General features: G+C 39.2%; 1 protein-coding gene across 1 annotated transcript in view; it reads right to left on the bottom strand.

Annotated features, from left to right (window-relative positions):
• Positions 1-8,552: 8,552 nt before the first annotated feature.
• LOC124788817 (ubiquitin carboxyl-terminal hydrolase 34) overlaps positions 8,553-27,403 on the bottom strand; it is a 518,595-nt gene continuing 499,744 nt past the window's right edge. The window contains exon 52 of the mRNA XM_047256101.1: positions 8,553-10,736. Coding sequence (XP_047112057.1) covers positions 10,489-10,736 — 248 coding nt within the window. The 3' untranslated portion in view covers positions 8,553-10,488. The remainder of the gene's footprint in view (positions 10,737-27,403) is intronic.

Genomic DNA, 27,403 nt, shown 5'->3' with positions numbered 1-27,403 from the left:
ATGAACTATGATTGCAAGTGTGCAATTCCTTTCTTTGAGTTATTAATTACAGTTACCTATGTGTACACATAAAAAGCGAAAGTTTCTCAGTATATCCTTGTCTGTGCTGTACGGAATCAGAAATGGCCACATTTCAAGCTCAGAAAATAATAACGCTTATTGAATACTGTACTTTAATGAATCTCACAGGAAAAATCAAAGAAAATTACATTGCTAAGTAAAAAAAAAAAACATTGTGGTGGTATCTAGACATTCTGAGAAAACAGTGACTTTAAGCGCAGCAGCATTTATACCCAACACATGTTCTGAGAGTTATTCATGGAATGACAGCGTATAATTTAATCTTCCAGACATGCCAGGGCTTATTTTATTCAAATGCAGTTTAGACAAGGGCAACGAAACTGTTTTAGTGCATAATGTATGTTTTTTTAGAGACTTAAAATGTTCTAATTAACACTTAAACATGTCAGGCCCAGAAAGTCAAACTCATGCCCACTAGAATAGATACTTCATCAGTAGAGCTATTTACAATGTGATTTCAAAGCAATGTATACTTTGCTACCATAAAACACATCTAACTTTATGCATTTTTACTGAGTACATTTAATGCTGCAATCGCACACCAAAATTATGCATAAAAATCTGAATAACACATTCGTAATCACAGTACAAATTTTCCTGCTTGTTTATATATCATTACACTGTAAATCAGAAAACAGATAAAGTTTTTGGGCTCAACATCTTTGTTTGTTTCATAGAGAAATTTCTGAATAGAAATAACCTCTAAACTGCCAACATAAACTTTGTCTATGCAATGTTTTGTTGTTGGCACATTCCACTACAGCAATACAGAAGTGATCAATCTTAATAACTCCACACAAAATTGCTCATTCATGCATCAAAATATTGAGCAAATGTCATCAACAAGATGAATGAATGAAACTACACTGACAATGTATCTGTATGCATTTTATTGCAAGGAGAATGGAGGAGGAGAGAAGAACTAGTATGTTACTGTGACATAGCACTAATGTCAATTGTGTATTCAAAGCTGAAGTTGTCAACTTACTTAAAAGTTACAAAAATAATCAATGTTTGAAATTTTTCTTTTGATAGAAGGATTGAAGGGAAACAAAGAGGGGTGAATAAGAGAGATTGGCGAGGTTGCAGAAATGGTTACAGTTATGGAAAAGTCGTCCACAATCCCATGTCGGGGAGACAGGGTAATAAGCAAAACAAAAGAGATTACTGACAAAATATCAAGCACAAGAGTCAATAAAGGCGGACAGGTGGGGTGGGGTGGTGGATAGATAAACAGATTGGGAAATACTGGAAAGAAATACTGAGACCACTGAAATCAATGTAAATTTAGACCAGGCAGGCCCCCCCATGAACCATGGACCTTGCCGTTGGTGGGGAGGCTTGCGTGCCTCAGCGATACAGATGGCCGTACCGTAGGTGCAACCACAACGGAGGGGTATCTGTTGAGAGACCAGACAAACATGTGGTTCCTGAAGAGGGGCAGCAGCCTTTTCAGTAGTTGCAGGGGCAACAGTCTGGATGATTGACTGATCTGGCCTTGTAACATTAACCAAAACGGCCTTGCTGTGCTGGTACTGCGAACGGCTGAAAGCGAGGGGAAACTACAGCCGTAATTTTTCCCGAGGACATGCACCTTTGCTGTATGTATTAAATGATGATGGCGTCCTCTTGGGTAAAATATTCCGGAGGTAAAATAGTCCCCCATTCGGATCTCCGGGCGGGGGACTACTCAAGAGGACGTCGTTATCAGGAGAAAGAAAACTGGCGTTCTACGGATCGGAGCGTGGAATGTCAGATCCCTTAATCGGGCAGGTAGGTTAGAATATTTAAAAAGGGAAATGGACAGGTTAAAGTTAGATATAGTGGGAATTAGTGAAGTCCGGTGGCAGGAGGAACAAGACTTTTGGTCAGGTGATTACAGGGTTATAAATACAAAATCAAATAGGGGTAATGCAGGAGTAGGTTTAATAATGAATAAAAAAGTAGGAATGCGGGTAAGCTACTACAAACAGCATAGTGAACGCATTATTGTGGCCAAGATAGACACAAAGCCCATGCCTACTACAGTAGTACATGTTATATGCCAACTAGCTCTGCAGATGATGAAGAAATAGATGAAATGTATGACGAGATAAAAGAAATTATTCAGGTAGTGAAGGGAGACGAAAATTTAATAGTCATGGGTGACTGGAATTTGTCAGTAGGAAAAAGGAGAGAAGGAAACATAGTAGGTGAATATGGATTGGGGCTAAGAAATGAAAGAGGAAGCCGCCTGGTAGAATTTTGCACAGAGCATAACTTAATCACAGCTAATACTTGGTTCAAGAATCATAAAAGAAGGTTGTATACCTGGAAGAATCCTGGAGATACTAAAAGGTATCAGATAGCTTATATAATGGTAAGACAGAGATTTAGGAACCAGGTTTTAAATTGTAAGACATTTCCAGGGGCAGATGTGGATTCTGACCACAATCTATTGGTTATGAACTGCAGATTGAAACTGAAGAAACTGCAAAAAGGTGGGAATTTAAGGAGATGGGACCTGGATAAACTGAAAGAACCAGAGGTTGTACAGAGTTTCAGGGAGAGCATAAGGGAACAATTGACAGGAATGGGGGAAAGAAATAAACTAGAAGAAGAATGGGTAGCTCTGAGGGATGAAGTAGTGAAGGCAGCAGAGGATCAAGTAGGTAAAAAGATGAGGGCTAATAGAAATCCTTGGGTAACAGAAGAAATATTGAATTTAATTGATGAAAGGAGAAAATATAAAAATGCAGTAAATGAAGCAGGCAAAAAGGAATACAAACGTCTCAAAAATGAGATCGACAGGAAGTGCAAAATGGCTAAGCAGGGATGGCTAGAGGACAAATGTAAGGATGTAGAGGTGCATATCACTAGGGGTAAGATAGATACTGCCTACAGGAAAATTAAATAGACCTTTGGAGAAAAGAGAACCACTTGTATGAATATCAAGAGCTCAGATGGCAACCCAGTTCTAAGCAAAGAAGGGAAGGCAGAAAGGTGGAAGGAGTATATAGAGGGTCTATACAAGGGCGATGTACTTGAAGACAATATTATGGAAATGGAAGAGGATGTAGATGAAGATGAAATGGGAGATAAGATACTGTGTGAAGAGTTTGACAGAGCACTGAAAGACCTGAGTCGAAACAAGGCCCCGGGAGTAGACAACATTCCATTAGAACTACTGATGGCCTTAGGAGAGCCAATCATGACAAAACTCTACCATCTGGTGAGCAAGATGTATGAGACAGGTGAAATACCCACAGACTTCAAGAAGAATATAATAATTCCAATCCCAAAGAAAGCAGGTGTTGACAGATGTGAAAATTACCGAACTATCAGTTTAATAAGTCACAGCTGCAAAATACTAACGCGAATTCTTTACAGATGAATGGAAAAACTGGTAGAAGCGGACCTCGGGGAAGATCAGTTTGGATTCCGTAGAAATGTTGGAACACATGAGGCAATACTAACCTTACGACTTATCTTAGAAGAAAGATTAAGAAAAGGCAAACCTACGTTTCTAGCATTTGTAGACTTAGAGAAAGCTTTTGACAACGTTAACTGGAACACTCTCTTTCAAATTCTGAAGTTGACAGGGGTAAAATACAGGGAGCGAAAGGCTATTTACAATTTGTACAGAAACCAGATGGCAGTTATAAGAGTCGAGGAACATGAAAGGGAAGCAGTGGTTGGGAAAGGAGTGAGACAGGGTTGTAGTCATGTTATTCAATCTGTATATTGAGCAAGCAGTAAAGGAAACAAAAGAAAAATTTGGAGTAGGTATTAAAATTCATCTAGAAGAAGTAAAAACTTTGAGGTTCGCTGATGACATTGTAATTCTGTCAGAGACAGCAAAGGACTTGGAAGAGCAGTTGAACGGAATGGACAGTGTCTTGAAAGGAGGATATAAGATGAACATCAACAAAAGAAAAACGAGGATAATGGAATGTAGTCAAATTAAATTGGGTGATGCTGAGGGGATTAGATTAGGAAATGAGAAACTTAAAGTAGTAAAGGAGTTTTGCTATTTAGGGAGTAAAATAACTGATGATGGTCGAAGTAGAGAGGATATAAAATGTAGACTGGCAATGGCAAGGAAAGCGTTTCTGAAGAAGAGAAATTTGTTAACATTGAGTATAGATTTAAGTGTCAGGAAGTCGTTTCTGAAAGTATTTGTATGGAGTGTAGCCATGTATGGAAGTGAAACATGGACGATAACCAGTTTGGACAAGAAGAGAATAGAAGCTTTCGAAATGTGGTGCTACAGAAGAATGCTGAAGATAAGGTGGGTAGATCACGTAACTAGTGAGGAGGTATTGAATAGGATTGGGGAGAAGAGAAGTTTGTGGCACAACTTGACTAGAAGAAGGGATCGGTTGGTAGGACATGTTTTGAGGCATCAAGGGATCACAAATTTAGCATTGGAGGGCAGCGTGGAGGGTAAAAATCGTAGAGGGAGACCAAGAGATGAATACACTAAGCAGATTCAGAAGGATGTAGGTTGCAGTAGGTACTGGGAGATGAAGAAGCTTGCACAGGATAGAGTAGCATGGAGAGCTGCATCAAACCAGTCTCAGGACTGAAGACCACAACAACAACAACAACAGGCCCATTTATTCTAACTGATAACTTGGTGGTAGTCATACCAATAGAGAAGGCCCAACAGGTTTACAAGAGCTGTTACGTGGCATCTCATTTCACAGGTGGCTCTCCTCTTCCTTTGAAAGTATGTTTTCCAGTTACAGTGGATAGTAGTAGGAGGGTGTGTGCATCAGACAAGTGTAAAGAGGAGGGGCAGTCACAAGGGTAGGAGCCATATAGGACAATGAAATAGGTGCAGAAGGAGCATAGGGTCTGATCAAGATATTGTGGAGATTGGTGTGTGTGTGTGTGTGTGTGTGTGTGTGTGTGTGTGTGTGTGTGTGTGTGTGTGTGTGTGGGGGGGGGGGGGGGGGGGGGGACGAAAAGCTATTCTGTGTGTGGTGGGCAAAATGTCAGACAGAATGCAACTTTATGAAAGCAGCAAATATAATATGTGATGGGATTCAACATGGCAAAAAGAGGAGGGTTCGGAGCACTATAAAGGGTGGAAGTGGCGAAAAAGAAGCTGAGGGGGAAAAAATGACAAGCATGGAAAAGCATTTTTATGAAACTACCGAATATAATATGCATATTTATAAAAGGACCACCACAAGTTATGTACCCACTGCAATGTAAAAACTGATCGGCCCTCTATATAGGTATGACTGAGACTATCAAGTTATCAGTCAGTATAAATGAACACAGGCAGAGCCAACATGTAATATCCTTTTACAGTGCATGCTCTACAATGTGACAATCGTGACCTTGGTGCCTGTTTCACCACGTGTGTTATCTGTATTCTCTCTCTTCACACCTCTGCAGAAGGAAATTGACATTACAACATGTGCTTGGTTCTTGCCACCTACTTAGCCTAAATTTATATTAATTTCTGTGGTCTCAGCATTTCTTTTCAATAAGTATTCCTTTTTTTTACTCCCCTTTTATTGTTCTATATCTTTTATTTTCTGACCTGTCTACTAACCTCCTCCACCTTTCTACCATGTATACCCGCACATAGCTTTCCACTTGACTTTTGCACCAGACACAAGACTCATCAAAGTCGAGATTCACAATTTGCAGGTGGTGTAGTATGCTATCTGTATCTATGTCAAAAAATAGCTGAATATAAATTATCTCTCATGAAGCATATAACACCATTCGCTACAAGCAACAAATATACTGGTACAGGAGACAGCAACTCTATATGAACTGTCTTGCATTAGGTTGAAGTCATTTTTAATTTAAAATCTTTTTAGATGAATTATATCTTCAGCACAGAACAGTGGGCACTAAAATTTTCATATTGTCATCTGTATATTAAAAAATCATATCTTTGCTTAGAAATTAGGGAAATGCACCTAGATTTATACAGTTTGAATTTTTTTCATCCTTCTGCAACATTCACCTACAGTAATTGTTTTAGGGCAACATATTAATTAACTAATTTCAATAAATGGACAGGGTAAAGACAACAAGAACGGATGCTATTTTTGCCACAAGATTCCTTACTATTTATCTGGTTACTACCACCAGCAGACTAGATTAGTTCTTGCAGTGAGGTTGCTGTGTCACATTATTAATAGCATAGTATAGTAAGCTTGTACTCACTGAATGTGCCTAAAAGCACACTTTTTAAAAAACACTTATAAGAAATATTAGTTCACATTTAAAATGATACACAAGTTTTCAAATTTTGTCCGCTTGTGGGTAAGAGAAGTGCAACTGAGGTATGGTCAGAATGTTTTAGCCATCCTGCTACATTTGAGAAAGAGTTTTTGATTTGTAAGATAGTTTCATTTGCTCCATTCATTCATCCTAGGGTTGGCATTCCTTTACTTGGTTTGAGGGCGTGTGATCGGCGAGAAAATATCATGTGATCAAATAAAGCCAGTTAAAGTTTTATAATAGTTTTTTTTAATCTTTGCTGACCACTCTTATTCCGATGAATTTTTTTCGTAAAGTGCTCTCTCTTTTTGATAAGTGCACTGAAGTGGTAACAGCACCTTATGGAAAAAAAATTCAATAATTGCTATTTCAACGAAGCCAATAACGCAGCGCGAGGAAATTGTCACGCCTCCCCTTTACACGAGAATTATTTTACGGGATAGGTAATGAAACTTCTTGATGTTTTTACGAACTCATTTACCTAAGCGCAACGACTTTTTTTCTCTTTCCTTCTGTCTTCCCGGAGGATATACCTGGCAAAAAATTCTGACTGTGACGGAATTACGAACAAAGCTGGTAATATTCGGAATCATCGAGACTGATTGCCGCTTTTTTTTTTGGTATGGTGGGAACTCAAGTTAGTTCTGGTACAAGTGTACTTTTCACCTTTTACACCGCAGCACTATTGTATGAGTTCTAACAGTGTATGAACCTATACTGCACAACAGGAAACTAAGAACATACGTCAAGGCTTGTCTCACTCGGAGTGGTTTTTCCAGTAAAATTTGTTGGTCTTGAAACATGCCAAGACAATCATTGGCCAACATATGTTACTGAATATTTACAAATGTGTGATATCTATTTAAACATTATCTCATTCAGCCGTGTGGGGTGTTACTGAGAAACTATGTCGTCCTGACCCACTTACACTGTTTACTTTGCAGAGAATAATTTGCTGGAAACGAAATTGAAAAGGAACAGTAACTAATCCTATCTTAATTAAAAAAAGTAAAGAAACTTTATTCGTTACCTATGCTAGAGAATTCCATAGCTTTGTCGGTATTATGCAGAGCCTGTGCCAAAGGTTATCATGCATTATTATTTAATGATTATACTAGTAATCAACATGATTTCTTTACACAGTCATGATTTACTACAAAAAAGTAATGTCACATTAATTTTTAACACCATTTACGTTCTAGAAGCAACATAACCTATAACACGTGATCCAACTTTACGTAACTACATTTGATAAATTTAACAGCCAACACATTGTATCAAAATATTGTGTAAAATCATTTATCGGATGACTAACTATACCGCACATTATCTTAATTTTCGAGTGTAGGGTTAACGTCAGCTTAAATAAGACATTACTACTGTGGAGAATAAAACAGTTAGCTTTTTCCTTCTTCTGCGATAATTTCGTCTCCAGTGGAGAAAATTTTGTTTATTTACTAAGCATGGTTATAATGGTACATTTCGATAGTGAAACACCTAAATAAATTTCTCAATATGGTAATGCAACAAGAACTGCGAAACCATTTACGGCTGGCATACTTTTGGTCCAACATACTGTACACTGCTTTATTCTTTCTAATAAAGACGATTCACTTCATGGGAACTATTACAATTTTCAACTAAACATGACGCGTAGCACTAGCAGACTGGTCACCGGGTAGAAATGGTACCGCCCCCTACACAATTTGTGTGTTTGTTCTTAACTTTAAAGACAAAGGAGAGCGCTTGGTATTAAAAAGTAGTTACGAAACTTCCGAATTTTTTCTCTTACCTTATTACTTTCAGTCAATATTGCCCTCAAAAAACGAATATTCGAAAAATATTCGTACGGATTTCTAGTGCAGATCATTACCGCCAGATGCCACCACATATCGTTTTAACACCGAAGATGAAAATATCGGTTAAGTCAAAGATGCTTCGGCGATCGAAGACAGAACGAATAGTAAATAACAAGATTAGGCGACAAAGCTCGCAGAATAGTAATGAATGAAATCGCCTAGGATTTGATCACAGGGGTTATTTGTACATTTTTATAACCATGTATTCTCTTTTAAATACATGTTATTTAGAAGCTTTGGTCACGTAGTTTATTCAGTGATGGTTAGGTAGTACAAAATTGTTACGATTGTGCCTCTCTCCTAGAAATGGCAGATATTACACCAAATGAAAGGACATGAGTGTACCAATGGTTTCTGGCTTTACTAATAAAAAACACGAGATGCATCGGTATTCTCATTTATTTTACATTGATAATAAAATCTGACACAAATCTAAGAAATATAGCTAATAATTTTCAGTTATCAGTCAAAACCTTTGTACAATAAATATACTTATTTAGAACACGTACAAAAATGCATTCTTACATGTATATAGATAGATTCACACTCCTTTCACAACACACACACACACACACACACACACACACACACACACCCCTCTCTTCCTAAACTGTGCTTGCAGACGTTGTAAGCAATAAAATAACACTAACAAATTCTCTCATACATTTAAAGACTAGGTCATTCAAACAACTGGCACAACATTTTTCACTTTGTAAAAAACAATACTGATCCCACTGCACATTTAAATATCACAAAATAACAGCACATCTTTAACTATTAGGCTTAGCTGCTTTGTCTTGTGTCTACATTACAATGAGCTTAAATACACACAGAGGAAGGAAATATGTGGTGACTTTATCTTTCAGATAAAGGAAATGACCGTGACTATGCCACAAGATAAGATACACCACACATCATGCAAACCTTCACGAGGATTTTTACAGATTAATGAAAGTCTTGGTGCTTAAGAATTCACGTGTGTAGCCTTTCATATTTATAAACGAGCATCAAAATGCACAGCTCCTTGTATCTTGCTATGCATAATTTTTTTCTTAAAATATGTACATTCATATTTACATGTGTACAGACAGTGGCGTACCATCATTACTTACATATAGGCAAAATTACACAATTTCTTTTCAACATATTCAGTTACAAGAACTGGGAACACTTCCACATCAACACACAAATTATTCATTTCGAAAATATTAAATGACTGCTTACCTTAGTAATTATACAAAAGAAATAAAAATTTCCAAAGTGACTCGATGGTGACATTTTTGACAGATAAAAAAAATATACAAAAGTCAGTCTAATTGTGATGTCAGAAGTAATGCTTCTATATTTTATAAAGTTTTTACTCCCTTCTATAAGAAAAAGGAAATAAAATGTTTAAGGATGGTAGTGTAATTGATGCCAGTGACCAGTGTCAGGACTGAAAATACTAAACTTCTCCAGTTACCACAACACTATTGCCACAAAGTGGACAAGATGTGCTTCAGTGCAAAAGCAAATGGTTTGAAATGTATCATTTGTTTCCAATCATTATGCCCAATTTCACAGATAAAAATTTCCATTACATGTCCACAGGTCACTGCTCACAGCTATAGAGGAGGCAGAAGGTAAGACTAAGTCACTTAGCTGAAGAAATTGGCTAGATATGCCAGAAGAATAGCAGATGTGACAAAATAAATGAAATCTAAGTAAGCATTCATACTGGAGTTGTTATAACGTCTAATATACTTCTACGTGCAAGTTCTTGGTAAATGATAGTGCATACGTTTTCTAATTAATTCATTTAAATAAACATACAGCATCCCAGTATCACACAATAAGAACCGATGTTCCAATGAACATAGCCCAACTGCTGTAACATCTTTCAATTATTTCTTTTTTTTCTTTTTCAGATTGCAGGAGCTTGCAGGATTCCCCATTCATTTACAGTTCAGAGTTTCCATACACTCAGCATATGACAACATCTGTTTACAATTTCTGATGCTTGTGAACACAGAGAATTATTTCTCATAGTATGACACTACAGAAACTTTACAAATCTAGTAATATTGGAGTAGTAGTGATGGCAGAAACAACAAATGATGGAAACCAAAACTGGCAAAAATCAATATTTTATAAGCTTCAGTTAATGGTTGCTGAGGCTTTTAATCAGCACCTAGTCATTTCTGTTTAGCTGTTCTTCCATCTACCTAGTCACATGCTACCAGAGTATTAGCCGTAGAGGAGCTAACAAAACCAGTCTCTGAATGCTACAGCATCAATTCTAAACCTCACATGCTCTTTAAAACATAAAAGTGACCACTCAACTTTTTTTCTCAACACATGTCTTCAGATCAATGATGGTTTTTTCTAAAAGCTCAATGCAGCTGACAGAGAAGTGCTGTGACTTGCTTGAGCAAGGTGATGAGCTCTCTGTTTTATCACTTGAAGGTGATGGTGAGGGGGATGAGGCAACTGGTTCATCTTCATCTTTCGATCCTGATGGCTTTGGCTCTGCCTCCTCTTCTTTCTTCTCAGCACTTAATTTTCTTTTCTTGCAGGGAACATCATCTGTAAGAGATCCATTCATCAAGTTACCACCAATTTTTTATAGTCTCACTTTCAAAGTACTAATTACAGTAATCTGTCACGTAAGGAATCAAATGGACCAAACATTACCAAAAATATACAATGTGCTATATCAAAAATAAATCCTACAATACACAACACACTGTTTTCACAAAATTTCATACGTTTACTTCTTTTCAAGGTACTACCCCAATTCAAAATCTTTTCTCATTAGTGAATGAAGTCACATGTGTAAATCATCAGAATGTGATACAGAAATGCCCTTTCACTTTCAGACCTCCTTCTGTGTTCCTAATTAATACGTGAAACATCTATGTGAGAAAAATGTTCCAAAACTGAACTACACTCAAATGGATAGGCATACAACAAAAACTGCCTTGTCTGTGACAACAAATGTAGTTTTAAATAACAGTTGACATAATTTCACCAATGGCTTCTGTCCCATAGAGTCCTTGTGTGCCTCATTTTGACCTGAGGTTCTCTTTATGTCGAACATTCTTCATCTGTATCTACATATGTGCCGCCCCCCTCCGACCACACAAACACACTTATTCTTACATAATGTAAGGAAAATTGAGAGTAATATTTCAGTAAATAAATAGTTTTTGGATTTATCTACCAATGAGCTTGCCCTACTTGCAGTAGCAGCTTTTGCACTTTCTTGTTTCATGTATTTTGCATGTTACAAAAATTTTGTAACTGAATAAGAACTGTGACCTAACAAGAATACCATTCAGGTTTGAGTAAAAAGTGAGGCTAATGAAATAATTTTTATCTTATTTGGAAGATTATTGTAAATTTGTATCACACTAATTGTAGTGGCTAATGTCCTTACTGATTTAACTGAACATGGAACTTTACTTCTTGCCTTGTATCATGTTCATAAACATTAAAGCTTTTATATTGCATAAATTCTTTGTAACCTACTTACAAGATTCTAGTACACAGATACAAGGGATGGGAGGATTGATGGCTTTTGAAAGAGCTGCTTGCAAGAAGCTGTTTGTCAAATTTTTTGCATTGCCCTTACTGTTCTTCTCAAAGTTAAGAAAATGATGAAACTAGGTGGCATACTACCCCAGAATTGAAGTCCATGCTGAAGAAAGCTCTGGAACTTGGCAAAGTAGGCAATTTGAACAGTGTGAAAAGTTTTAATAGAAAATAAATGTAGACTGTACAATATTTTATTTTGTGAGCATTTATCTTGCTTGTGTGCGTTTGCCATTTGAAATCCTTTTGAAACAAAATGTCAAAAAATTTTATATTTCAATTTGGCACCCTACAGTGACAGTTGCTCCGAGGAGGGTGGGGGTAGGCACATTCGAGAGTGTGGGCCATAAAGTTGTAGCTCCGCTTGGTTTAGTTAGCATTTTGGGAAGGACAGAGATGGCGCAAGGTGTTGGCTGTTGAGGCATAATATTCTAATTGTCACTAAATCATCACCATGCAAGATGCATTCCGTACCCATTTCAATACTGTGGTCTGTGGTTGCTTTCCCAGCCGGCAGTCAACTGTTTAATCGATAAACAACTTAAGGGAACTGCTTGTGAGAAGAAGAAAAAGCCCGGTCTTTCGCAAACAGTCACGTCACCCCAAAACATTGACATGGTAAGGCTTTCTGCTCTGTGATCCCCTCAGTGCTCTGCCTGCAAACATTTAGCTGCTCTCGAACTGTCTGCTTGTTCTGGACATCTGATCCTTCACGAAGAACTAAAATTCTATCCCTACAAATCGACTGTGATGCAGGAACTTAATCCATATGATTTTGTTTCTCAAGAAAATACATATGAGGCACTTTTCTTTGTATGTCTCATGATGCACTTGTTTTCTTCAGTGATGGGGCTCACTTACTCCGTTCAGGAACCATAAAGTAGCAGAACATGCACCACTGAAGCCCTGATACCCTCAGGCAACTTCATTAGCATCCTCTACATTCACAGCATGTAAATGTTTGGTGTGCACTATCGTGAATTGGAATAACTGGTCCCTGGTTTTCTGAAGAAAATGAACGGGTAGTTTCAGTGACTTCTTACCATTATGTCCATGTGAATCAGGAGTTTTTCCTGCAAACACTCAATGCGACAGATGTAGGAGACGTGGTTCCAGCAGAAAGGTGCCCTGGCACATGCAGCCCCTGTGTCAATGACTGTTTTGTGGCAACGCTTCCCAGGATGTCTCATCTCCTTGAGGGGCAATCTGCACTAGCAAGCATCATCACTGCCTAATTTGGTACTTGCATATTTTTAATGAGGCTATCTAAACTCACTTGTTTATAGCAATTGTTTCTAGCACCCTGGCTCACCTGAAGAACAAAATTCGTCAAACTGTCACCAACATACCTGTCAATATGCTGGGAATAGTCGAATGAAACTTCAAAATTTGAGCAGCACAGTGTATTGAGAATAATGGGCGCCATCTCCCTGATGTAATCTTGAAAACTGTGTAAATGTAAAATTTAAATGTTGCTCTTGATGCTGCTCACGGAATTAAATATGTACCTACATTACTTTTTTTAACTGAGTTTCTAAACAAGCAAGTTGCTCTGCCCCACTCTGTAGCTTCTCACAGAACCTTTGAAGTGTCTGGTTCAAGCTTTCCATTCATCCAAACCAAGAGTCCATGATTAGCTCTGGCAACAATAGTGCAGATTATGAGCTTCACTGAAACTCCATGAGCAAGGCTGGACTATACAACTATGTAGTTGCCGAAATGACCTCAGATGGCAGACAACAGGCATTGTTCTTTCCAGTGTGCATTATAACCAACAACAGATTGAACCATGATGATGATTAAAGACCCCCTACCGTTTTGTGCTAGATTTCTCTTGACACACAGCACTGCAGGGTTTATATAAAGTGGAGTGGAAGACAGCACTGCAAACTTGTTTGTTACAGGGATGGGTGTAGTACTCAGAGTTCTCCCTGGTCACTGCTTCCCCTATGCAGGGTTGTTAGATCTACCACTGACCGGCCACTTATTTAAATCGATGAGTGGTGATAAATGGAAATGTCGTGTGGCTAGGGCCTCCCGTCGGGTAGACCGTTCGCCTGGTGCAGGTCTTTCGATTTGACGCCACTTCGGCGACCTGCGCGTCAATGGGGATGAAATGATGATGATTAGGACAACACAACCCCCCGTCCCTGAGCGGAGAAAATTTCCGACCCAGCCGGGAATCGAACCCGGGCCCTTAGGATTGACAGTCTGTCACGCTGACCACTCAGCTACCGTTGTTGTTGTTGTGGTCTTCAGTCCTGAGACTGGTTTGATGCAGCTCTCCATGCTACTCTATCCTGTGCAAGCTTTTTCATCTCCCAGTACCTACTGCAACCTACATCTTTCTGAATCTGCTTAGTGTATTCATCTCTTGGTCTCCCTCTACGATTTTTACCCTCCACGCTGCCCTCCAATACTAAATTGGTGATCCCTTGATGCCTCAGAACATGTCCTACCAACCGATCCCTTCTTCTGGTCAAGTTGTGCCACAAACTTTTCTTCTCCCCAATCCTATTCAATACTTCCTCATTAGTTATGTGATCTACCCATCTAATCTTCAGCATTCTTCTGTAGCACCACATTTCGAAAGCTTCTATTCTCTTCTTGTCCAAACTATTTATCGTCCATGTTTCACTTCCATACATGGCTACACTCCATACGAATACTTTCAGAAATGACTTCCTGACACTTAAATCAATACTGGATGTTAACAAATTTCTCTTCTTCAGAAACGCTTTCCTTGCCATTGCCAGCCTACATTTTATATCCTCTCTACTTCGACCATCATCAGTTATTTTGCTCCCCAAATAGCAAAACTCCTTTACTACTTTAAGTGCCTCATTTCCTAATCTAATTCCCTCAGCATCACCCGACTTAATTAGACTACATTCCATTATCCTTGTTTTGCTTTTGTTGATGTTCATCTTATATCCTCCTTTCAAGACACTGTCCATTCCATTCAACTGCTCTTCCAAGTCCTTTGCTGTCTCTGACAGAATTACAATGTCATCGGCGAACCTCAAAGTTTTTATTTCTTCTCCATGAATTTTAATACCTACTCCGAATTTTTCTTTTGTTTCCTTTACTGCTTGCTCAATATACAGATTGAACAACATCGGGGAGAGGCTACAACCCTGTCTTACTCCTTTCCCAACCACTGCTTCCCTTTCATGTCCCTCGACTCTTATAACTGCCATCTGGTTTCTGTACAAATTGTAAATAGCCTTTCGCTCCCTGTATTTTACCCCTGCCACCTTTAGAATTTGAAAGAGAGTATTCCAGTCAACATTGTCAAAAGCTTTCTCTAAGTCTACAAATGCTAGAAACGTAGGTTTGCCTTTCCTTAATCTTTCTTCTAAGATAAGTCGTAAGGTCAGTATTGCCTCATGTGTTCCAGTGTTTCTACGGAATCCAAACTGATCTTCCCCGAGGTTGGCTTCTACTAGTTTTTCCATTCGTCTGTAAAGAATTCGTGTTAGTATTTTGCAGCTGTGACTTATTAAGCTGATAGTTCGGTAATTTTCACATCTGTCAACACCTGCTTTCTTTGGGATTGGAATTATTATATTCTTCTTGAAGTCTGAGGGTATTTCGCCTGTTTCATACATCTTGCTCACCAGATGGTAGAGTTTTGTCAGGACTGGCTCTCCCACGGCCGTCAGTAGTTCCAATGGAATATTGTCTACTCCGGGGGCCTTGTTTCGACTCAGGTCTTTCAGTGCTCTGTCAAACTCTTCACGCAGTATCATATCTCCCATTTCATCTTCATCTACATCCTCTTCCATTTCCATAATATTGTCCTCAAGTACATTGCCCTTGTATAGACCCTCTATATACTCCTTCCACCTTTCCGCTTTCCCTTCTTTGCTTAGAACTGGGTTTCCATCTGAGCTCTTGATATTCATACAAGTGGTTCTCTTATCTCCAAAGGTCTCTTTAATTTTCCTGTAGGCAGTATCTATCTTACCCCTAGTGAGATAGGCCTCTACATCCTTACATTTGTCCTCTAGCCATCCCTGCTTAGCCATTTTGCACTTCCTGTCGATCTCATTTTTGAGACGTTTGTATTCCTTTTTGCCTGTTTCGCTTACTGCATTTTTATATTTTCTCCTTTCATCAATTAAATTCAATATTTCTTCTGTTACCCAAGGATTTCTACTAGCCCTCGTCTTTTTACCTACTTGATCCTCTGCTGCCTTCACTACTTCATCCCTCAAAGCTACCCATTCTTCTTCTACTGTATTTATTTCCCCCATTCCTGTCAATTGCTCCCTTATGCTCTCCCTGAATCTCTGTACAACCTCTGGTTCTTTTAGTTTATCCAGGTCCCATCTCCTTAAATTCCCACCTTTTTGCAGTTTCTTCAGTTTTAATCTACAGGTCATAACCAATAGATTGTGGTCAGAGTCCACATCTGCCCCTGGAAATGTCTTACAATTTAAAACCTGGTTCCTAAATCTCTGTCTTACCATTATATAATCTATCTGATACCTTTTAGTATCTCCAGGGTTCTTCCATGTATACAACCTTCTTTCATGATTCTTAAACCAAGTGTTAGTTAAGATTATGTTGTGCTCTGTGCAAAATTCTACCAGGCGGCTTCCTCTTTCATTTCTGTCCCCCAATCCATATTCACCTACTATGTTTCCTTCTCTCCCTTTTCCTACACTCGAATTCCAGTCACCCATGACTATTAAATTTTCGTCTCCCTTCACAATCTGAATAATTTCTTTTATTTCATCATACATTTCTTCAATTTCTTCGTCATCTGCAGAGCTAGTTGGCATATAAACTTGTACTACTGTAGTAGGTGTGGGCTTTGTATCTATCTTGGCCACAATAATGCGTTCACTATGCTGTTTGTAGTAGCTTACCCGCTTTCCTATTTTCCTATTCATTATTAAACCTACTCCTGCATTACCCCTATTTGATTTTGTGTTTATAACCCTGTAGTCACCTGACCAGAAGTCTTGTTCCTCCTGCCACCGAACTTCACTAATTCCCACTATATCTAACTTTAACCTATCCATTTCCCTTTTTAAATTTTCTAACCTACCTGCCCGATTAAGGGATCTGACATTCCACGCTCCGATCCGTAGAACGCCAGTTTTCTTTCTCCTGATAACGACATCCTCTTGAGTAGTCCCCGCCCGGAGATCCGAATGGGGGACTATTTTACCTCCGGAATATTTTACCCAAGAGGACGCCAGCTACCAGGGTGGTGATAAGCTACCAGGGTGGTGATAAGTCCTGTATTTCCTGGAGAGGAGACAGAATCCACAGGCAAGGACAGTACTTGAGATACCTTTCTTATATGGCAGCTACTCACTTGACAGCAAGTGACAACTAATGCTATAGAATGGATTACATTTTTCAAGGCATTCAGTGTTCACAAATACACAATACAACACACACACACATACACACACACACACACACACACACACACACACACACACACACACACACACATATGCACACAATGAAAGATAATGGGGAAACAACATGAACGGCATGTTCAAGTTGTACGTAACGTGTTTGAAGTTTGGATCCAGGATTTTTAAACACATTTGACACATATGACCTCACTTGTAAAACAATGAAATTACAACAAGTCAGCTTATATATATAAATGTGTCAATTGCACTTGGCTGGTTTCATGACACCTTTAATTCCAGCATGCCAAAGAGCATTCTTTCAGTATCCTAACTACAACAAACCACGTCTTCTGCATGAGAGGGCTAACACGGCAATAATCTCTTAGAATAAGAATGAAACTAATGTACATCTTGATGCAACAATAATAACTGTGAAAAAGCACGGGTTTTATGGAATTCTATGTTATACATAGATGCACTTTATAGTACTACAGACTGTTTCTGCAAAGAATCACATGATATAGTACTGTTAATGTTTGAACTCTGATGAAAATTACACTTTACAACATGAGAAATAAGAGTTCTCAATCTGCTTTTGACACTTTTTAAAAATTTCAGTTTCTTTTCAGAAAGGGAATGAGGACCCACTGATGTTGGTCATCTAGTTCATTCGTAGAAGCTAGAAGTGCCACACTGATGCACCAAAGCAAATGGTACAGTCATGCATATTCAAATACAGAGGTAGGTAATTAGGCAGAGTATGCAACTGAGGTCGGCAATGCCTATATAAGACAACAAGTGTCTGACGCAGTTGTTAGGTTGGTTGCTACTGCTACAATGGCAGGTTTTCAAGATTTAAGTGAGTTTGAATGTGATGTTATAGTTGGCACACAAGCAATGGACACAGCATCTATGAGGCAGCAATGAAGAGACTGAAGAGAATCATTCCATGTGACAGAAGTACAACCCTTCCGCAAATTGCTGCAGATTTCACTGCTGGGCCATCAACAAGTGTCAGCGTGCAAACCATTCAACGAATCATCATTGATATGGGCTTTTGGAGCCGAAGACCAACTCGTTTACCCTTCATGACTGCTCGACACAAAGCTTTACACCTCACCTGGGACCATCAACACAAACATTGGACTGTTGATGACTGGAAGTATGCTGCCTGGTCGGACAAGTCTAGTTTCAGACTGTATGGGCTTGTACGGGTATGGAGACAATGTCATAAATCCATGGACCCTGCATGTCAGCAGTGGACTGTTCAAGCCTGTAGAGGCTCTGTAATGGTGTGTGGCATACACAGTTAGAGCGATATGGGACCCCTGATACGTCTAAATATGACACTGACAGGTGACATGTACATAAGCATCCTATCTGATCACCTGCATCCATTCATGTCCATTGTACATTCTGATGGACTAGGCTCTCCAGATATGAACATTATTGAGCATATCTGGGATGCATTGCAACTCGCTGTTCAGAAGAGATCTCCACCCCCACATACTCTTACGGATTTATGGACAGCCCTGCAGGATTTGTGGTGTCAGTTCCCTCCATCACTGCTTCAGACATTAGTCAAGTCCACGCCACGTCATGTTGTGACAATTCTGTGTGCCCACAGGGCCCTACACGATATTAGGCAGATGTATCAGTTTCTTTGGTTTTCAGTGTATGTATAATTGTCATACATTACTTTGTGCTCTATAGTATACTTAAAAAAGTTCTGGTAATTCTTTTTAGTACTGTGTATCCCAATGTGTTGATAAACATTGTGTTACTGTGTATATGTGCTACAGCATATGCAATCACTAATGGCTCACTGGCACTGTGTTTCAGCATCCCAACCAGGACTAAAAACATAACTGACAAGCGAAATCTGGGTTGAGACAATGTGGCAACTGGATGTGTTTAAGCTGTGCTCTGCACTAATGGTAACAAGGTAAGTTTGCTGAATTTGTTGTTAGTTGTTTATTGGACATTTATTTCATATTGTAGTGGGTATTTTGTTTTGTTGAGGAACACTATTAGAAAATCTCTTTGAATTCAAGGGGATATACGTTGAAGTGTACTTCTGAACCTGATTGAAGCCTATAACATTTCAATTTCACCATTTTGTTGTTACGGAAAGTTTAAGTAAATAATTTAAGGGTAAAGGTAATAGTTCACAGAATAGTAGATGCTGTGAGTCATAAACAGGCTGTACCCCTCATAGTCCAAGCCCCCAACCCACGCTGCCCCTCTTAAACACACACACACACACACACACACACACACACACACACACAGTTGTCACTGTGTGTGTGTGTGTGTGTGTGTGTGTGTGTGTGTAATATTTGTCTGAAAGCTAGCTTAATGTAGTTCATGTTAATGTGCCTGATGAGTTATTATTTTTACTCTTAAATTATTTACAAAGTTTTTCTTCCGATGAAGTCAACAAGTTCTTTTATAATTCATCTACCGTGTTATGTTAATGTTGCTTTTGTGAAACAGAGATTCTAGGAATTTGCAACAGTTTATCTGAAGAGTGTGGAGGCACTCTGAGATTTACACATGCATAAGGGAGGTTCAGATAAATTATGCTGATATAGGGATGATGCATACTGTACGAGTTTTCGAGCTCCCCTTTGAAATCCCCTGTGGTCATGCGAGTCAGGTTCTAAATAGTATGGGTGAGTAATTTCTGTGCCTCAGACAGGTGGGGCAAGGGATGTCCTTTTCTTGTTCTCACTGGAGTTAAGAAAGTTGATACTGATTTAATGAATCTCATTCTGTTATTCATAATCTATCTGCATACTGCACACTATTTATAAAAGACAGGCAGACCAGCAATGTGTTGTGTGTAACTCCTCTATACATGTGGATGCTGAGTGCTCAAGATAGTGCTTAGCCCAGCTGTGCTGGCCAGGGAGATAGCTGAGCACATGGCTGGCACAATAAACATGCCACTGACATATGCAGCCAAGACTAAATGGACAGCAGTGGTGCATAGCAGGTTGCTAGAAACAGACAGTAGAAAAATTGTGATGACTGAAAACATAGCTAAGCAAACCAGAGTTGGTCAACTGAGTTAACAATACACAGATAGTGGTGGAGATGTGCTATCTTAATCCATTCCAAATGAAGAATTTGGTACAGTGCCACATAGTCCCCCAGAAGCAGAACAGCCTATCCATGAGCAGAAACTGAGGGACCAAAAACTAGAAAGACTTTGCATCAAATCAAGTCAAAGACCAAAAAACAAACTTACGACAGATTAGGAATACAAAGACACTGCCATGAAGTCCATCATCAGTCAAGGCAAGGAGGACAATGGAAGCATCCCCTTTCCCAGTCCAAGTGGACAGAACGAACAGCATTGGAAGGTCCAGCAATCAACGTTCACATTCCAAGAACAAGAATAAAAATCTGTGGAATAGCATGATACAAATGTAGGTAAAATGGATTGAGCTACTGAAATGGAATCTGAGGACGAAAATGAGGTAATGACAACAAGCAAATCACTTCCAACATTGATTGATGGCAGAAATGCTGTTGAGGACCTTCATGTAATCAACTGAAAGTCACTGTGATAAATGCTGGAGAAAACTGTAAGCAGAACACATTACCAAAAATAACGTGATGCATATGGCCAAGAGAAAATTTACAACTATCTCTCACAGGATGGCACAAGTATATAACATCACAACATAAATATCGACAGATACAAAAAAATTAAAAACTTGATGTTCATTGCTCCTCTTATATTTTCTTTTACTTTAATTTCAACTGTGGTGTTTATAAGATGTGATACTTATTTCACTTAACTCAATCTGGTAGGGCATTCTTGGGCTTTTAAAAATATAACACACCATGCACTTTTAAGAACTGAAATTCAAAAGAAAATCTTAGATAAAGAGGAGGGAAATTGTAAGCATAACTGTTTGTTTTTGCATGGAGCATTTTAAATAGGTCGCTGGAGCAACAAAGGGTACGCAGTGATGGTGGGGTGGGGGTGGGGGGGAGGGGGGAAATTAGATCATTACAGTTTTCGAGAAGGGTTGTAGAACAGGAGAGCTTCTGTAAAGTTTGGAAGGTAGGAGGCGAGGTACTGGCAGAAGTAAAGCTGTGAGTACCGGACGTGAGTCGTGCTTCGGTAGCTCAGTTGGTAGAGCACTTGCCCGCGAAAGGCAAAGGTCCCGAGTTCGAGTCTCGGTCGGGCACACAGTTTTAATCTGCCAGGAAGTTTCACACATAATTAAATGCCTATAACGCTAATCTCAATCTGTTGAGGAGTTATGGAACATGCTTGACACTTGCATATTATTAATTTTTGGGGAGCAAAAATCTCCTCTGTGACAAGTCAACACGGAAACTGTAAACAGAGATCCTGCGAAACTCCACTCGCTCTGTTCGCCCATGAGATTGAAGTGCTGTAAACATTGGCACTCAGGTTGTTGTCATGTTTCTTGGCCTCAGGAAGGCATTTGATGTGGTTCCACACCCTTATTTAGTGTACAAAATATGAGCTCACCGACTACCTGACCAGAATTGTGAGTGGATTCAGGTCTTTCTTGCATACAGAACCCAACATTTTCTCTTAAAGGAACAAAATCAAGGTAATTTCAGGAATACCCCAAGGAAGTGTGATGCAAATGTTACTGTTTGCAATGTATATTCTTGATGTTGGAGATTATGCTGGAATCTCTATGTAGCAGTCCACAGAGGGTGCACCTATTTATTAGGTGGTGGCAATGGCAGAAGGTTGCAGTGAATTGCAGGAAAACATGCATTGAACTGCACTAGTGCTGGGAGTGGCCATGACTATGAATGTATGTAATGTGCTTCAATAGATGATGAAACCCACTATTGGTTACAAATCACTGGAAATAGTAATAGCACTGTCGGCAAGCATGGTGTACTCAGGCCTTGCGAGGCTAAATAAGGAACTACTTGATTCAGAAGTAGCTGCTCTGGTCACAAAAACTGACAACAGGTGCGAGAGCAGTGTGCTGACCACCTGTCCCTCCATACTCACATGCAGTGATGCCTATTGGTCAAGGATGACATGGCAGTCACTTGGTACCATTTCACCTTACGAAGCCTGTTCAGATGGAGACAGAATTTGGAGTAAAATGCTGATGAGTTACCAACCACAGTGATCTAACGTAGAATGACCATACACAACAACTGTAGAAAAGCAAATTAAATGGCTGAAATCCATTAAAAAAGCTTGAAGAAACATAATTCATCCACAAAAAAGAGGGTTATGAAACATTTGTTCACCTGATTCTTGCATATTGCGTGTTTCATCATGTGACTGTTTAATTGGTGTGAGAGCATTATGGAGATGCTACATTAAAATCCAATGCAAAAGTTACAAGAGAGACACTGTGAATTATGGAGAGGTTTCCTATTGAAATTCCGGGAGTGTATGTTCCAGGAAGAGTCGAGCAACATATTACTTCTCCTATGCCATTTTTAACTGGAATAGGAAAGGGTGAAGTATTTATTACTGTTGATCTCAGGGTCAGCCAAGTTATGTTTAACTTCATGCATGCACAATGTACTGCTCTCATGCGGTCCGAGACTTTGCTCGCATTGGTACTACTCAGCGTTGCTTGGCCCTTCTCAGATAGTGCAACATTTCATTTAGCTGTGTAATGTGACACTTTTTTCTGCATTTGGTGTGACTTATTTTTGTCAGCATGACTTTCTTCAGTTCAGCAGAATCTTGATGTAAGGACTGTTTATTCTTTGCTATTTGTTCATTTACAGATGAAGTTCATATGTCCAACCGGTGTTTGTGCAAAAGAAGACAGTCTAGTGATCTACCATCACAATCTTTTAAAAATGAATGGGGATCACAGAGGAGAAGGGTGAGAACTCTCAATATCTCTTATGTAGCTGCATAACCAGTGGGTATCACAAATTTGCTATGTGGCATGACAACACCACGCAGAAAGAATTGAAAGATTTAGTTGACAATGAAAGAGCTAAAAATCACAACAATAAACAGGTGATTTTCATGGGATTCATTGTTCTGTACATAAAGAAACACTTTGTGTTAAATATGCAGGCATGGAAGACAAGATGGAATTTGTGGTGTGAACGGTAAGTTTTCTGAAATTGCATACATCACTACATCCTCAACTGCAACATTTTTTGATGGAACTGAACAAATGGTGTGGAGTCATTATATTTTACTGAAAAGTATGTTGTTTAGGTAGGCACCAAAATTCAGGGAGAAGAAATAAAAACTTTGAGGTGCGCCAAAGACACTGTAATTCTGTCAGAGACAGCAAAGGACTTGGAAGAGCAGGTGAATGGAATGTACAGTCTCTTGAATGGAGGATATCAGATGAACATCAACAAAAGCAAAACAAGGATAATGGAATATAGTCTAATTAAATCAGGTGATGCTGATGAAATTAGATTAGGAAACGAGACACAATGGTCGAAGTATAAAGGATATAAAATGTAGACTGGTAATGGCAGGAAAAGTGTTTCTGAAAAAGAGAAATTTGCTAACACATAATGCAGATTTAAGTGTCAGGAAGTCTTTTCTGGAAGTATTTGTATGGAGAATAGCCATACAACAAAGTGAAACAGGGACGACAAACAGTTTAAACAAGAAGAGAATAGAAGCTTTTGAAATGTCATACTACGTAAGAATGCTGAAGATTAAATGGATAGATTATCCAGCTAATAAAGCAGACTGGCTACAATTGGGGAGAAACAAAATTTGTGGCACAGCCTGACTGGAAGAAGCAATCGGTTGACAGGACACATTCTGACACATCAAGGGATCACCAATTTAGTAATGGAGAGACATGAACACAGTAAGCAGATTCAGAATGATGTAATAGGTTGCAGAAGTTATTTGGAGATGAAGAGGCTTGCACACAATATAGTAGCATGGAGACTGAAGACCACAACAATTGGTTAAATCAAAGGAAATGCCTGGACTGTGTTTTCGATTTAAGATCTGCTGTTGTTGAATTTCTGAAGGAAAAAGTAAGGCAAGAACGAAAATTGGAAGATCCGCAATGGATTGCAGATCTTGCATCTTAAAAATAGAGCTGAGTGCCGACTGCCCTTGGCGAGACATTGCAAAGTGAGAAGAAACTTATTTATGATTTAAAAAGAAAATCACATTGCGAAAGGTACAACTTCTGGTAAGGAACACTGCTCAATTCCCTAAGCTCACTGACATAAAAGAAAATGTAACTTTTGAACAATCCATTGTGGTGTTGAAAAAATTACAGAACAGCTTTCTAAACATTTGTGAGCACTGCCAAGCATACATCTGTTTTTGAGCTGTTTTCAAGACTGTTTCCCATATCATGTGAAAGCATCCCTGTGCACCTGCAGATTGAATCACTCGATCTGCAATGTAATTCCCTTTTAAAAGACAAATTCTTTCATGTTAGAGCTATCCAGAAGTTCTACGTTGTTTTCTTCAAGAAGAGTTTCCACTTTTCCATAATGAGGTTGCAAATGTGACATCAGTGTTCTGATCTACATATGTACCTGAAAGGCTTTTTTTGGTTATGAAACTAAATAAGTCATGCTTACGTGGCAACCTGAATGACGATATGTAGTTGGCACAGCACAAGAGGCTTGGACAGAAGTATCCAAAGCCTTCATGGTCCCTTTGATTGCCCTCAGCTTATTGCAGGTTAAAATAGTTTGCTGTTCCATATCCCAGATTTTCAAAATTTGATGTCTCAGTTGCAACTGTATGTCTTTGATTGGTACTCTGAGCTCAAGTTTGTCTCCTGTGATTTCTTCTTTAGTTAGTTTGTCAGCAGTTCATTTCCTGGTATGCCCATGTGGCTTTATGTCCAGATGAATGCTACAGTTGTTCAGAAGCTGTGTAGGTCAATCATAGGTTGCTAGCAACCAAAACATTTCTGAGGTAGCATTGATACATTCCTTGAAAGCAGCCCATAGAGTTGCTACAAACTAGGAAGTTCTTTGTTGGGAGAGTTTCAGTGTGTTGCAGAACAGAAATATGACTACCAATTCTATGGTGTTTACACTATGTGAACTTGGTAGGAAAAGCTTTTTGTACCCCTTCGTGTATCCATCATGCAGATGTATTTCGAATTGGGGTAGTCACTGAGAAATGAATGGAATAGGTGTCTGAAAGTGGTGGGGTGTGTATTTTCCTCAGGGCCACAGAAGGGCTCCATCTGAATCACAGGACTGGGTGCACACTGAAAGGGAACTCTGTGTATACAGATGCCCTTGCACAGGGCCATCAATTGTACCCCAGCTGGTATATCTATTTTTGTGCAATTTGTACAGGGTCTGAACTGCTGGCTGTGAAACAGAGTCGAGTAACATGAATGGGTAGGCATCTGAAAAATTGTGATCACATAATTCGACAAGAGTTGCTGGGATCCGTCCCTCAGTGGTGGGATACCTCCTCCCAGAAGAACTGTGCAGTCTGCACCCCAAGGGGCTTTGCTGGGAAATCTGAGGGTAAAGTTTCCTCGTGCAGTTTGCCTGTAAGTCGTATACATGTGGTAACCAAGTCAGCTTACTATCAAATAAAGAGCCTAAAACTTTGAAATTTTTTATGACTTCAGGTAACTGGTTACCTAAGTAAAATTCTGGGTGAGGATGCACAGTCCCGAATTAAAAAAAGTGCACAATGCAAGTATTTGTAGAAGAATATTGATACCCATGATTCACAGCCCAGTTTTCTACTACCCATATGGCTCCCTAAAGTTGAGACTCTGTGGTACACAATGATGTAGAGCTGTAATACAGGCAAAAGTTGTCCACAACAGTGACGACAGAATCAAGGGTCCCACGAGAGTCACTATCAGATGCATGCAACGAGCCTGTGTGGACTGCCTGGGACCGTAGCCTCAACTGCCACCACCCAGTCAGCCGGTCGAGCTGCACCAGGGTCTGTTGGGCAGTGTGGTGCCCCGCCAGAAACTGAGTCCGCCTGGCCACTTGTGTGGCTTGGCTGCTTGTGAAGTCGTTTGCCCACCAGGCATCGCATTGTTGTGGGTGTGAAACAAAATCTCTGTGGCTTGTTTGCAAGCAGCTTTTTCCTTCACACAGCACTTAACAACAGAGTACTACATCTCTGGTCTTATATTAAAATAACATGACTGTAAAACATCAGCAACAAGATGGTTACTTAAATCTCCACATTTGCTTGTAATTATTAAATCAATTTATTGTTAGGTACATGTGAGAAACGACTGTACATTACGATGCCATCAAAATAGTTAATTTCATTAATGGTCACCATACTAATTAGTAAATTTTTTCAGGATTAACCTAAGTATTTACAAGTTTTGACTAACACAGATGTAACATGGTTATATCGCAGCAGAACTGTTCTCATATTGTACGACATTTATCTTTTTCTCACCTGGTACACCTTTCCTAGGCAAAGTATGTGCTTCCGGCTTAGCTTATTTGAAAGGAATTTTGTTAAAAAATTGACAATTGAAATTTATTACTTCACAGCCCAAACACAAATCTGTGCAGTGTGCAAGACCATACAAATTGTTCATTAAAAGCCTTGCAGTTTGGGAAATCTGTCTAAATTCCTATCAAATTGCATGCTTCGATGCCTTTCATGAATTGCTAGTAGAAATTCATGTTACTTTGGACGAAAATGTCAAGAATAAAATTAAGGAACATTTGAAGGGATTTGGAAAAATTTCAAACACAATATCCCCACTCCATCTAGTAACAACAAATGGATTCGCAATCGCTTGGAAAATACTATAGTTTTGGAATCTACGTGAAGTGTAAATTGAAATGAGCAGGTACTCGAAACTTCTAGTGACTCATCATCATCATCATCATTTAAGACTGATTATGCCTTTCAGCATTCAGTCTGGAGCATAGCCCCCTTACAAGATTCCTCCATAATCCCCTATTCAGTGCTAACATTGGTGCCTCTTCTGATGTTAAACCTATTACTTCAAAATCATTCTTAACCGAATCCAGGTACCTTCTCCTTGGTCTGCCCCGACTCCTCCTACCCTCTACTGATGAGCCCATGAGTCTCTTGGGTAACCTTGCTTCTCCCATGCATGTAACATGACCCCACCATCTAAGCCTGTTCGCCCTGACTGCTACATCTATAGTGTTCATTCCCAAATTTTCTTTGATTTCCTCATTGTGGACACCCTACATCTAAATCTACATCTACATTTATACTCAGCAAGCCACCCAACGGTGTGTGGCAGAGGGCACTTTACATGCCACTGTCATTACCTCCCTTTTCTGTTCCAGTCGCGTATGGTTCGCGGGAAG

The sequence above is a fragment of the Schistocerca piceifrons genome, chromosome 1 (genome assembly GCF_021461385.2).
Source record: "Schistocerca piceifrons isolate TAMUIC-IGC-003096 chromosome 1, iqSchPice1.1, whole genome shotgun sequence".
Taxonomy (NCBI): domain Eukaryota; kingdom Metazoa; phylum Arthropoda; class Insecta; order Orthoptera; family Acrididae; genus Schistocerca; species Schistocerca piceifrons.
Note: the sequence above shows the minus strand (reverse complement) of the source record. Positions and strands in the feature narration are given on the sequence as shown.